Source organism: Chiloscyllium plagiosum, chromosome 24, assembly GCF_004010195.1.
Source record: "Chiloscyllium plagiosum isolate BGI_BamShark_2017 chromosome 24, ASM401019v2, whole genome shotgun sequence".
Taxonomy (NCBI): domain Eukaryota; kingdom Metazoa; phylum Chordata; class Chondrichthyes; order Orectolobiformes; family Hemiscylliidae; genus Chiloscyllium; species Chiloscyllium plagiosum.
In genome coordinates, this window is record NC_057733.1 from 14,945,416 (window position 1) to 14,960,746 (window position 15,331).

The 15,331-nt window shown below is 41.4% G+C and overlaps 1 protein-coding gene across 1 annotated transcript in view; it reads left to right on the forward strand.

Moving 5' to 3' along the window:
- Positions 1–15,331, forward strand: part of LOC122562034 (dynein axonemal heavy chain 9-like) — a 508,505-nt gene that overhangs the window by 293,675 nt on the left and 199,499 nt on the right. Inside the window, exons 49-51 of the mRNA XM_043714478.1 lie at positions 8,865–9,125; positions 13,189–13,614; positions 14,465–14,584. Of these exons, the coding sequence (XP_043570413.1) occupies positions 8,865–9,125; positions 13,189–13,614; positions 14,465–14,584 (807 nt within the window). The remainder of the gene's footprint in view (positions 1–8,864; positions 9,126–13,188; positions 13,615–14,464; positions 14,585–15,331) is intronic.

Sequence of the window (15,331 nt, forward strand, 5' to 3'; positions counted from 1 at the left end):
GTGTGTGTAGGAATATCTGTGTGTGTGTGTGTGTGTGTGTGTAGTGCAATGTTGATCACCTGTAATGTGACATGAACCCAAGGTCCCGGTTGAGGCCCTCCCTATGGGTATTCAAACAGCTGAAAGACTCAACAGACAATCAAGGTATTTTTCAATGTATAATTTCAGCTACATCACTCTGTAAAGTTTTGCTATAAATGCTGTGTCTTAGGATTGAGTCCTCCCCTATCACCTGATGAAGGAGCGACGCTCCGAAAGCTAGTGTGCTTCCAATTAAACCTGTTGGACTATAATGTGGTGTTGTGTGTTCTTTGATATATAGGAACGTCACTGTTAGTTTAGTCACATTGTCCACATTATGAAGGGCTCTCTTCATTACGACCAGCGAGCTCAAGCTGAAATTCCAAACTACTATTAGTCCACTTATCTAAGCCTTTGTTTTTGTCTCTCTTCTCATTAATTCAATGTATGATGTTAAAATTTTGCATACATTAGTATCAATTTATGACAATAAAACACATTTTTAAGCTTCTATGATGGACAGTATCCTTATATGTCACACATGTATCATGGCTGTTTCTTTGTTCCGCATTCTTACATTGGGGGTCAGTTAGTTCAGTTGGCTGAATGGCTGATTTGTGATACAGAGTGATGCCAACAGCATGGGTTAAATTCCTGTAGTGGCTAAAGTCACCATGAAGATACTATCTTCTTAACATCCACCCTTCACTGTTTACTTGAGGGGGTGAACATTCCATTTAAATTCACCACCAGTCCTCCCTCCCTCCCTTTAATGACATAGCAGCCGTGTGGTCCTCTGGGACTATGGCGACTTTACCAGTTCTTATATGTGATGTAAATGTTGCAAACATTTGTTATCTTTCTGTGGTTCCCCATGAGCTGAGTGGATTGATAGCTATTTCAGAGGGCAGACAGCATTGAACACATTGCTGTGGAGCAGGGACAGGGACAGAAATCATAGGCCCTTATGCCGATTGCCACCCAGCTCGTGGTCTAAAAACAGCAGGCCCATCACTGACCCGAACACCACAGGCCTCCAGATACAGGTGTCTGATGTACATCAACTGTCCAGGCCCTAGGCCAGTCCAGGTACTTTCCCTGAAGGGCGTTTGTTTTCATTCATTCAAAGGACAAGGGCATTGCTGGTAAGGCCAGCATTTATTACCCATCCCTAATTGCCCAGAGGGCAGCTAAGTGTCAACCATGTTGCTGTGGATCTGGAGTCACATGTAAACCAGACCAAGTAAGAATGGCAGTTTCCTTGTCTAAAGGACATTAGTGAACCAGATGGGTTTTTCTGACAATTGACAGTTTTAAGTTCTATCTGCTGCTATGTTGGAATGTGAACCATGTGCCAAAGAACATTAAGCTAGTTCCTCGGCTTATTAATCCAGAGATGTACATTTACACCACCGCCTCTCCATTACAATAAAGGCACCTTGTTTAAATAACTGTTAGTGGCAGCTGAAGTGGGAGCACACTGTATATTTAAATATGGTCCAATCTATACAATTCAAGGTTAATTTTTGCACTAAACGTTTTGAACTTTTGAATCCTTTGGATAAAACAAAGTGCATAAAGCATTGTTATGTGGAAATGTAGCAGAAGATATTTTGTCATGACAACAAATCATAACTTAAAACGATGGAATTCACTGACTGCTGAAATATTCCCTGTTTGCACCCCTAAATGTTGCACCTTTCAGGATATCAAGGACACTTCAAAGAGAGAGATTTCAAAAGGTAGAGCTGAAAGGCAGTCTGATTACCTCCTCCCCTATGGGCTATATTTCGCATTGTGGATATGAGTTGGAAGATACGTTTGTGTTTTAACCTCCAATGTTATAAGAAACAAGGGGTAAAATCAAACTACAACCCCTGGTGTGAGTGTTAGTGGATTGATGGACTAGTGTGGATTCGCTGTGAAGGTCACAGCTTGAGAACAGCACTCTTGTGCTACAGGTAAAAGTAAAAGATACTCATATTCCAAGCAATGTGAGCCAGTTGACAGGCCGGTCACCATAAAAAAGGAAACAAGAAAAAAAATTCAACTAACCTGCAAAACTAATAATATTGAAATTTGACTGCTCAACTACCAATGGCAACATTACCTGTATCACCTAACATAAGGGTGGCACAGTGGCTTTAGTGTTTAGTGCAGCTGCCTCACAGCGCCAGAGACCCAGGTTCGAATCCATCTTGGGTGACTGTCTGTGTGGAGTTTGCACATTGTCCTTATGTTTGTGTGGACTTGCTCCGGGTGCTCTGGTTTCTTCCCACAGTCCAAATATAGGCAGGTTGGGTGGATTGGCCATGCTGAAATTGTCTGTGTTTTCCAAGTGTTGCTCGGCACTAGGAGATCCTCTGGCAACACTATACAATTGGGTAAGTCTGTCATCATGTCGTTTGAATGGTGGATGGGTATTTAGAAGTCCAAACAGCAAGGTTAGGTGATTAGCCATGGTAAATGTGGGATTGTGGGGTACGGTGGGGGCGCTGGGTCTGGATGGGATGCTCTTCGGAGGGTCGATGCAGACTCGATGGGCCGAAAGGGCTTCTTCAATACTGTAGGGATTCTACCTTAATGGCCACAATATTCCACCATCTACTCTTCATATGAACTGCTGACTGATCCATATATCTTCTACGTTTTTTTTTTGAATTTTCATAAGATTAGGAATGGAAGTTGGTGTTATTACTAATTCTTGTTTGTAGCAATATAGTAAAACATGAATTGTTTTGGTCTTAAAGAAAGGTATCCACAAAGCTAAGCATAACAATTTCAGGGAGCAACTCCTGTAAACCTGTGAGATGACCCAAACCCAGTTGGAAATCTCCCATACATCAATGAAAACACAGGTACACTATATGTTAGTGCATCCAATACCAAAGGAACCCGTAAAAGCACCAGTGTCAAATCCTTGCTGTTTGGACTTCTAAATGCCCATCCACCATTCAAACTACATGATGACAGACTTACCCAATTGTATAGTGTTGCCAGAGGATCTCCTAGTGCCGAGCAACACTTGGAAAATACACTTAGAGCAACTGGAAGCCCTCTTCTAGTAAATACAGGTAGCTGCCTTAATGGTCAGTCTCACATAAAGCAAATCTGCTTCGGGCCAAATGGTCTATTTAGGTCAGGGATGAGTACAGCCCAGACCTACAGAGGTAGAAGCAGTAGCACTGTTCTCCATTCCCACAAAAAAAACAGGAAATTGGTGCATCAACTGTACCACTTAAAAGTCGCACGCGTTGTTAGGAAATAAACCGTGATTGCCGATGCCCTGTTCAGAACCCAGACACCATAACAGTTCGGAACAGAAGTAGGCCATTCAGCCCCCTCAAGCCTGCTTTGCCTTTCAAAAAGATCATGGCTTATCTAGCACACCTCAAGTCCACTTTCTTGCGTTTTCCACATGACCCTTGATTCTGCGCCTGATCTCAAGAATCTTTCAATCTCAGCCCTAAATATACACAAGGACTCTGTCCCCACAGCTCCCCAAAGGCACTCAACTCTCTGAGAGAAGGAATTCCTCCTCATTTCAGTCTCAAACTAGAACCCTTTTATTCTGAGATTATGCCCTCCAGTCCTAGACTCTCCCATGAGGTAAAGCATCCTCTCAGCATTTACCCTTGAGAATCTGGTATATTTCAATGGGATCACCTCTCATTCTTTTAAACCTCAGTGAGGAGACTCCCAACCTGTTTAGCCTTTGCTTGTAGGACAGTCCCTCCATACCATGGATCATCCTGGTGAACCTTTTTTGAATTGCCACCAATGAAATGATATCTTTCCCTTAAATAAGGACACCAAAGCTGCTCAGAGGCCTCTAGATGTGGTTTCACCAGCACCTGTATAGTTGCAGGAAGACTTCCCACCCTTGTATTCCAATACCCTTTAAATAAGGGGCAACATTCTATTATTTCAGAGAGATCCAGTTAGAATTCAAAATTTATTATTGATCAAAGCTTGGAAAATGAATGACATGAAAATACTTGGTTTTTTTTCTTTCCTTTTACATCAAAATGGGAATAGATCTGATTGTCATTAGGAATTGTCATTATAATGGGTCATAACCCTGAATTATGTGCAGACAACTTGAAGTTTTGAATAAGAATTTTTTTTAAAAAAGTGACAAAAACTGCAAGCCTGGCCAATATTTTACTTTCAAGGATGGAATTCACTGACTGCTGAAGGATCATTACTGTGAATTCTTGGAACATCACACCTTCTAGGTTGCTGAGGATTCTTCAAAAGGAGAGGCTTCAAACTGCAGACATACAAGGCAATCTAATTTCCTCCTCTCAGCAGGAAAGGTTCTCCTGTGGGTTATATTCCAAACTGTGGACATGAATCAAAAGACGTGTTTTGTTTCCCCTTCCAGGAATCCACAAAGAAGGGATTATAAGCAGCTGCAACTCCTGGTCTCTGTGTTGTCAGTGGCTGATGTGCTTGTGAGGACTCATTACTATGAAGTTCACAGCTTGATGACAGCCATTTGACACCTCTGCACTGCAGGTACAAAAGAAAGATAGTCTCCTGCTCTGAGTGCTGACAGCAGGACAAAAAGATTTCAGCTAATTTGCAAGCCCGAGAATCTCAAAGTTGACTGCTCAACTATCAATGTCAGTGTGATTATTATCACCCAGTTGGCATTCAAGGAAACCAGAAACTGATCTCTATCTTTTTTTTTAGACTAACTTCTCATTTCAAATCTCTCTGTGTGTTGTTATTACTTATTTTCTTATTTAGTAACTCATGAATTTGTTTTTTCTTTAACTTAAGATTGGCTCTTAAGTAAATGAGTTCCTTTTCAACTGGAAATTCTTTTGTTCTGGTTAGGGAAGGGATCTGTTTTAGTTAACCTTGTTGCACTCTACCTAGGGGCTTGGTGAATGAAGAATGGGAGCCACTTCATCCCTTCTCAGCCAGGAACATAAGAATGTGGGGTATCCTGCCTGGAAACGTAAATGTAATTTGCTTGGGGACTGGTCTTAGCAATTTGTTGATGATCTGAATTAAACAACATTGAATTCAGAAGTGCATCAGAGTGGGAGTCGTAAAGCATACCAGCATATAGTTTGTACCAAGATGGTGGAAGAGGAGGTTGACTAAGCCATGGGCTTGTCTGCGCCTGTTGGCTTTCATTTTTTTTCTTCTTTTTATCCTTTAGTTCTGTTTGTTTTCTTTTGCCTTTGTCTTCATTTTCTTTTCTTTAAGTTCAGAGAGACACAGGTGAAGGAAGAGGCTTCAAGGAGCTGTGGCAGCAACACCCAGGACAAGCCAGACATGGCTCCACCCCAGCCCAGGGTCTCTCGAGGAGCAGGCCTCAGGCTGACTCCCCAAACTGGATCTGAAGACTAGACTGAGGCTCTAGGTCCACAGCTAGGCCCAGACGCCTGAAGAAGGAGAAGTGGCAGTTTTGGCACAGTATGGCGTGGTGGTTGTGTCGCGGTGTGGAGGTCTCATTCCCCATGTGGAGGTCATCATCTTTCAAGTATTCCATTGGCCTGTCAGGTGGTCTCGTCCAGGAGTGGCTGTCTCAGCCTGACATGGCAGTCGTGTTCAGCCTAAGCTTGTGGCCTAGTATTCCAGTGACCCAGCATAGCAGTCTTGTCCTGGCTATGTCTTCAGGGTATTCCATCATTCCTTAGTCGGCTTTCCCTGAGCCCAGGAACCGTTAACTGAACTGTGGTGAACTTGGAGTTAATTTTACTTTCTTTATTATTATGCATGACTTTTGTCATTGACATAGGCGCCATGGTAGGGCGACTTATAAAGATTTCACTATATTTTTCATGTAAAATTACACATGACAATAAATTTCTATTCATAAATGTGAAATTTCTGACTCTAATGTTTTTTGCTAGCAAGGCAATTTTAATGTTATAATTTCTTGTAACCTGTCACTGTTATATACTTCAGTTTTACGTTTAGTTGTTTGAGGAATATGTATAAATTTTGGTTCAAAATTGGTGTAGATATGTGACGGATTTCTTTATCCAAAGTGTCCAAATTTCTGTGACATCTTGAAACCATTTTTGAAAAGGAAGCTTGTGTTTGACAGGTCAGGAACTGTGGACTGAATCCTGCTGAATAAGAAGAAGGAAACTTGTAAGGGTAGAGAAACTAGGATAATCCAGCAGTAGGGTTTGTGAGAACAGTTAGAGATTGCTGAAATGGCCCAGCAAAGGCTTAATGGAAAACTGATGTAAGTGTGAACAGATGGAATGAGAGATATGGACAGGTCATAACACTTCTTACTTGAGCACATCATTCTTTGGAAAGCATTGAATTCCATTTGGTCTGATAGAACAGGTAACAGAATGGCTATAGTTAGCACACTGAGTTTGGGAAATTAATTTGGACCAGGCAGAACTACCTCCAGCTTTTAATAGCACATATTTGTCATGAGTTTTCAGATAATAACCCTGAAATTAGTTAACAACCAATTGGGTATTGCAATTGGGAGACTTCAGGGTGACTCAAGATGGATGAAGAGTCCATGCCCTTCTTGTCTTGAATCATTCTGTCATAGAGTGTGGTGCTTGAAAAACACAGCCGGTCAGGCAGCATCCAAGGAGCAGCAGAATCCACATTTCAAGCATAAATTCTTCTTCATTTTGTCACTAAGTAAATGACATAGCATGACTACACTAGTAATCCAGAGGCAGACACTCATGGGCTTTTCCGAGGGACATGTTCAATGAGACCTGAGTGTCTTCATGCACCAGTTGCTGAAAATAAGTGTGCAAGTGCAGCAAATAGTACAGAAGGATAACCAGGAAACCATAGACCAGTGAGTCTCACATCAGTGGTTGGGAAGCTGTTGGAGAGAATTCTTAGGAATAGGATTTATGCACATTTGGAACAACATGGCCTCCTTAGGGAGAGTCAGCATGGCTTTGTGCAGGGCAGGATATGACTTAGGAACTTGATTGAATTTTTCGAGGAGGTCACGAAGGTGATCCATGAGAGTAAAGCAATGAATGTTGTCTACATTAATTTTAGTAAGGCTTTTGACAAGGTCCCTCATCATAGGTTCATCCAGAAGATTAAGATACATGGGATCCATGGTGACTTGGCCACGTGGTTTCAGAATTGGCTTGCACATGGAAGGCCGAGAATAATGGTGAAAGGGTGTTCTTCAGGCTGGAGGTCCGCGAGTAGTGGTATTCTGCAGGAATCCATTCTGGGACCGCTGCTGTTTGTGGTACATATATGTATATTATATATATATATATATATATAATGTGTATATATTATATATGACTTGAATGAAAATGTAGATGGATGGTTTAATACGTTTGCAGATGATACAAGTGTCGGTAGAGGTGTGGATAGTGTAGAAAGTTGTCAAAGGATACAGTGGGATATAGATTAGTTGCAGATATGGGTGGAGAATTGGCGGGTGGAGAATTGGCAGGTGGAGTTTAATCCAGGTAAGTGTGAGGTGCTGCACTTCAGAAGATCAAATGTTAAGGAAAAGTATACAGATAATGGCAGGACACTGGGTTCAAGTGCATAGCTCCCCAAAAGTGGCCATGCAACTATACAGGGTGGTAAAGAAGGCATATGGCATGCTTGCCTTTATTGGTCAGGGAGTCAGGATGCCATGATGTAGCTTTTTATAAGACTTTGGTTAGGCCACACTTAGAGAATTGCTTTCAATTCTGGTCTCAACATTACAGGAAGGATGTGGAGGCTTTGGAAAGGGTGTAGAAGAGCTTTCCCAGGATGCTGCCTGGATTAGAGGGTATGAACGACAAGGAGAGGCGAGAAAAACTCGGGTTGTTTTCCTTGAGCAGCAGAATCTGTGGGGAGACTTGATAGAAATCTATAAAATTATGAGGTGCAGTTGGGTTGACGGACAGATCTTTTTCCCAGAGTTGAAATGTCAAATACAAGGGGACATGCATTTAATATGAGAGGGTGGAAGTTAAGTGGAGATGTGAGGGGCAAGTTTTTTTTACAGAGAGTGGAAGGAGTGTGGAATGCACTGCGAGGGGTGTTGGTGGTGGCAGATACAATAAGAGCATTTAAAGGACTTTTAGAAAAGCACATGAATAGATTAGATTAGATTCCCTACAGTGTGGGTGAATATGCAAGGAATGGAGAGATATAGACCAATGGCAGGCAGAAGGGATTAATTTCCTTTGGTGTCATGTTTGGCACAATATTGTGGGCTGAAGGGTCCATTCCTGTGCTATACAAATCTATGTTCTATGTTCTCTGTATTTTGGTCTTCATAGTGATGGGATTTGAGTATAGGAATAAGGATGTTGTGCTACAGTTATATAAGGCATTGGCCAGACCACACCTTGAATATTATGTGATTTGGGTCTCATTATCTGAGGAAAGATGCTTCTGCTATCGAGGGAGTGCAGCAAAGTTTTAGCAAATTGATTCCTGGGATGTCAGGACTGACCTCTGAAGTGAGATTGAGTTGTTTAGGATTGTATTCACTGGAGTTTAGAAGAATGCGAGAGGGTGATCTCCTACAAACCTGTTAAATTCTAACAGGAACAGACAGGTTAGATTCAGGAAAGATGTTCCTGATAGTGGAGGAGTCCAGAACCAAGGGTTATAGTTTAAAGATAAGGGGGTGAACCATTTAGGACTAAGTTGAGGAGAAATCTCTTCATCCATAGAACCTGTGGAATTCACTACCACAGAAAGTGATTGAGGCCAAAACATATGTTTTGAAGAAGGATAAATATAACTCTTGTGGCTAAAAGAATCAAGGGATATGGGGGAGGGCAGGATTAGGGTATTGAGCTCAATTATCAGCCAAGACCATATTTGTTGATGACTGCCTTACACTTAACTTCCATAAACAGGTTGATGATCTGAAAGCTAAACTGGCTGCGCAGGAAGTTGAGCTGAAGCAGAAAAATGAAGATGCTGACAAGCTGATTCAAGTAGTGGGAGTCGAAACCGAGAAGGTGAGCAAAGAAAAAGCCTTTGCAGATGGGGAAGAACAGAAGGTGGCTCTCATTGCTGAGGAGGTTACCCGGACACAGAAAGACTGTGAGGAGGATTTAGCAAAAGCTGAACCTGCCCTTGTTGCTGCTCAGCAAGCGCTGAACACTCTAAATAAGGTAAGAGATGAAATGGAGTCAAAAGAAGAATCACTTGCAATCATTTGACACCTTGAATTTGGAAAAGTTGTCAGGCAGAGTTTCAGTGTAAGGAGGGAAATGAATATGTAACCATTAGGAAAGACATTGGGCTCCAAGGATGGAGTTCTACAGTTATTGACAAGTGACAACTTGTCTGTGGAGGCACTATTCTTGAGTCCAATCAGAATTCCTGTCATCTTGTGACCAGTTGAAGAGGCCCCATTGCTGGTCAAGTTATTAACCAGTGTCTGGCTGGAAGTATTGAAACTAATTGTCTAGGATTCATTGATTTTTCTTTGTGGGATGTTACTGTGCAAATTGACTGACATGTTTGTGTCCATATTTAGGGTGTAGGTTTGCTCGCTGAGCTGTAGGTTTGATATCCAGACGTTTCATTACCTGGCTAGGTAACATCATTAGTGGCGACCTCCAAGTGAAGCAAAGCTGTTGTCTCCTGCTTTCTATTTATCCGTTTGTCCTGGATGGGGTTCCTGTGGTGATGTCATTTCCTGTTTGTTTTCTGAGATAGATGGTATCTCGATTTATGTGTTTGTTTAAGGCGTTGTGGTTGGAGTGCCAGGCCTCTAGGAATTCTCTGGCATGTCTTTGGCACACTTTTAGAAGAGACCATCACACACACCCCAACCCACCATCAAGCACATTACCAACGAAAACATCATGAAGCTAGTGGACCTGTGCCTCACCACCAACTTTACCACTTCACCTTAACAACATAATCTACAAACAAACCAACGGCACACCCATGGGATCTCCGCTATCAGGATTCATAGCAGAAGTGGTAATGCAAAGACTAGAACAAACAGCTCTACCAACCAGCAAACCAAAAATCTGAGTCCGCTACGTAGATGACACCTTTGTCATCACAAAACGAAACAAGATAGAAGAGACATTTAACATCATTAACAATACCCTCACAGGCATAAGGTTCACCAAGGAGGAAGAAACCGACAACAAACTCGCATTCCTGGACGTCACAGTCGAAAGAAAGGGCAACGGAGAACTACAAAATACAGAAAACCGACAAACACTGACCAAATATGTAACTACACCAGCAACCATCCCAACACACACAAACAAAGCTGTATCAGAACACTATTCCAACGAGCCACCACACACAGTAGCACAGACGAACTTCGGAAAACAGAGGAGAACCACCTATACAACGTATTCAAGAAGAACGGATACTCAAAAAATACAGTCCACAGATTCCTCGAGAACAAACCACGACAAGCAGGCCAAACACAGCCAGAAACCCTAACCACCTTACCATACACCAAAGAAGTTTCAGAAATAACAGCCAGACTACTAAGACCCCTCGGAATCCTAGTAGCACACAAACCCACCAACACTCTCAAACAAAAACAAATAAAGACCCAGTACATCCCATGGACAAACCAACGTCGTCTACAAAATTCCATGCAAGGACTGCCAGAAATACTACGTAGGACAAACAGGAAGAAAGTTAGCCACCAGGATACACGAACACCAGCTAGCCACAAAAAGACACGACCCTCTCTCCCTCATAGCCCTACACACGGAGGAAAAAACCCACCATTTAGACTGGGACAACACGTCTATCCTGGGACAGGCTAAGCAAAGACATGCCAGAGAATTCCTAGAGGCCTGGCACTCCAACCACAACGCCATAAACAAACACATAGATTTAGATATCATCTATCAACCCCTCAGAAAACAAACAGGAAATGACATCACCACAAACCCCAGGAACCCCACCCAGGAGAAAGATATAAATAGAAAGCAGGAGACAACAGCTTCGCTTCATTTGGAGGTCGCCACTGATGATGTTACCTAGCCAGGTAATGAAACGTCTGGATATCAAACCTACAGCTCAGCGAGCAAACCTACACCCTAAACCTCAACCTGAGCTACAAACCTTCACAAACCTTGCAATAATCATATTTCAATTAACCCATCGATTATGAAGTATTTCTGGAGACCTTCAGGTTATGATAACACACAGTATAAATATACGTTCCTTATTTCTTGCTACCAAAACATTTCAATATTCTATGGCATCTGGTTTTTGAATACTCTGGGTGAAGGAGAGATGTTCTGAATGCAGCTTTGTCTATGTGATCTAATGCACAGAGATCACTCAGTTCTGGGCAGCACAGTGGCCCAGTGATGAGCACTGCTGCCTCACAGCGCCAGGGACCTGGGCTCAAGCCCACCCTCTGGTGACTGTCTGTGTGGGGTTTGTGCATTCTTCCGGTGCGTGCATGGGTTTCCTCTGGTGCTCTAGTTTCTTCCCACAGTCCAAAGATATCCAGGTTAAGTTGATTACTTTACTTAGCGTGTTGTGGGCTTCCTGAGCATTGTCTGTAGTATCCAGGAACGTGCAGGCTAGGTGGATTAGCTGTGCAGGGTTACGAGGATAGGATAGGGTTTGGGTCGAGGTAGGATGCTCTTCAGAGGGTCAGTTTGAACTCGATGGACCAAATGGCCTGCTTCCACACTGTCGTGATTCTATGATTTAAACTTTATAATATGCTATATGGTAATACACCTTATTGTCACTTTCCAGCATCAAAACCTACAACACCAAGAATCAATAGTTGGATCAAGAGCACACACATTACCGTCGTATTGTCATTTCCTCCCAATTTAGCTCAATGTCCCTCGAAGTAGGATGCATATCCTCTTAAATCATGATTTGGAGATGCCGGTGTTTGACTGGGGTGTACAAAGTTTTGCTATAAATTCTGTGTCTTACAATTGTGTACTCCACAACCACCTGATGAAGGAGCAGCGCTCAGAAAGCTAGTGCTTCCAATTAAACCTGTTGGACTATAACCTGGTCTTGTGTGGTTTTTACCTCTTAAGTCAAGTTAAGTTATGTAATATTGTGTTTTATTTGCTGATGGGTTGGAAGTTTGATTTATTCTCCTGCACTTGGGAGGATAAAATGTAACTTTGTTTCGGTGTTTCATCAGCTGGTGTGAAATCAATTGAATTTGATTTACAGCCCTGAGTGATTCATTGGCAGTTCATGCTAAGAGAAAAAGAACAGGTAGTTTAATCTTAAATAGCTATGGGAAAGGATCTTTGCAGTTTATAAACTATAGAATATACAATATCATTATGGAGTGAACATTTTGATGTAGCCAACCTCAGAAAATGTCGAAGTCAATGCCATGCATGGACATAATGTAAGCTTCCTTTTCATGAAAATGATTGACAAAAGCCTCCAAGGGAACCATTTTATAGGACAATGATAGCATAAAACATCAAGGACAAAATAAGGCATGAACCATTCCACTTTTTTTGTGATATTATTAACCATGAAATAACAATTGGTTCCTCTAAATCCATCTAAAAGTCGACACTAGTTCATACACAGATCATAATGTTCAATCTTTAAGTACAATAGGTTATTACAGGATTGTAGTGAATGGCAGTGATTTTGAATCTAAACTAACTTTAGGATTTTCAAGGTGCTACAGCGCTTAAGAAAGGATGGTCCCAGTGAAATGATTGTGAAATTCGGACATTGATTTTTGTTATTCATTGACAAGAGACACCACTGCTTAGAATATCTTTTCACCTAACTTTTACACATTCGATGCAATGGCTTAAGTTGTATTTCTGCAATTTTTCTTATTGGGCTCAAATATTCACATTTGGTCCTAATTTTCCCGTGAAATGAGTTTGCCAAATGAGAAAAGGTTTCAGCTAGTTTAAACTAGGTCAGTTATGCAAAAATTGTCAAAAGTTTCGTGGTCATTTGTATTGTTTTGATTCCCTTAATCATGTTAGAATCAACTGCCAGACGACACAGTGGGGACTCAGAAACTTCACAACTAACAAGCAGATAGAGATTTATTTACCACCGGGGGTTTCATTGGCTTACATTTGATGAGTCATGTTATACAAAATTCAGACTACAGCTCTCGGCTTCAAAGCAGAGCAACAAATTGATAACTCAACAACTTGACTATTAGCACTTGACTGCTAAGAAAAAACGCATTCAATTTTTCTTGCAACTTTGTTCTCCCTTCAGAATAATCTGACAGAATTGAAGTCCTTCGGCTCACCTCCCTCAGCTGTGACAAATGTCACAGCAGCCGTGTTGGTGCTGACAGCAGTCGGAGGCAAAGTGCCCAAGGACCGCAGCTGGAAGTCAGCGAAGGTCATGATGGCAAAGGTCGACGGGTTCCTCGATTCCCTCATCAACTTCAAAAAGGAGAACATCCACGAGAATTGCCTTCGAGCCATTCAGCCATACCTGCATGACCCAGAATTCAATCCAGACTTCATTGCGTCCAAGTCTCTTGCTGCTGCTGGCCTTTGTTCCTGGGTTGTCAATATTGTGAAATTTTACGAAGTCTATTGTGATGTTGAACCCAAGCGACAAGCTTTGAACAAAGCCAATGCAGAATTAGCTGCTGCCCAGGAAAAACTAGCTGTCATCAAAGCCAAGATATCTGTAAGTAGAAAGAAGTGACCTGGTTTACATTGATCACTGTGACCTTAATATGTACAGACTGCAGCAATGCATTCCTAACCAAAGAGTCATAGAGATGTACAGCCCCAGTCTGTTCAGCCTTTCCCTGTAGCTCAAATTCTCCAACCCTGGCAATATTCTTGTAAATCTTTTCTGAACCATTTCAAGTTTCACAACATCTTTCCGAAGAGCAATATTCCAACAGTGGCCTAACCAATATCCTGTACAGCTGGGTTTTTAATTAAGGACAATTCATGTTGATATTAAAACTCTTGATCGTAGTATTCTTGCCATTAATAAAGACTCATTGAAGATCTCTGTACCACATCAGGGTTGCACCAAGAAGCTTACAAAATGAGCAATTGCTCTTCTCGTGATTGTATCAAAAGTGTTTTAAATTTTGATGATCTGTAAAGTCCTCAGCTTTGAAATATATTAAACAGTTCAGCATTTTTTGGTCTAGCCCCAGTGCCATCATACAACAGAAAAGCTTACTGTTCATTCCATTGTGTCTTGCTGGTTTTATTAATAATTTCTCTCGTGCTTTGTGAAAAAAATTGGACAGGCATCAACTATGACTTTGACACAGACCATACCAAAGGGCTGAAAAAAATATTTAGATTAATTCAGTTACTCAGCTTAAAATGCAATTGGACTGAACAATATCAAATGTTATATCTTTTAAGTGTTTCGCAGGCTATGACTTAGTTTCCCCAAAATGTAAGGGAAAATTTAAGGCATGACCAAAAAAAAAACATGTTTATTCAGCAGTGGATTGGTGTCATGTATTGATCTAATATTGATCAACATGTGTTTTCTTGTTCTCGAACAGCAATTGAATGCAAACCTAGCTAAACTAACAGCGAAATTTGAACAGGCGACTGCAGATAAACTGAAATGCCAGCAAGAAGCTGAATCGACTGAACGTACCATTGCCCTTGCCAATCGACTGGTGAGTTTCTTTATCCTGAAAACATTTCCATAAATGCTGGATGTAGTTGGCTGAACATTAGCTGTAATTGGAGCTGGCCTACTTTGCCAGAATATATTCATGTTGCAGCATTAATATTGCTGTTATGTATCCATTTCACTCTGAGGTACCTGCTTTGAAATGCAGCATCAAGTTAGACTGTCCTGCTCAAAACACAAGATACTCATTGAGCAGAACTCTGTGAACATCTCATAAGTCTTAAAGTTGGTGAAGTCTTTTTTTTTACTATGGTGACTTTATGTTTTACCTTTAATTGTAAATATTACATGTGGTGAGAGGAGCAGACTTGAAATGGCTTTGGAGCTTCTGCTCCGTAGGGGTTGGGCGGGGTTTACCTCACCCTAGGCATACATCAATACTTGACAGTTCTTTTATTCTGCCATGGGATGGTGAAGTCTTTATTCTTAGTAAAAACCTAATTGCCTTTTAACCAGTGTCACCCGTGGAAAGCTATAAAAAGACACAATGAATGACCTGAAGATCAAGTGATATGAGACAACGCCTTCAAAGCATTTCTGAAGTGCACAACTTCCTATTTTCTAACATTATATTCCATCTGCCAAGTTTTTACTCTCCTCACTTAACCTGTTTATGTCCCTCTGCAGACACTGTGTCATCCTCACCACTTGTTTTCCCACTTATTTTTGTATCATCTGTAAACTTGCCCATAATAACCTATCAAGTTTAACCTAATTGTAGCCTCAGCAC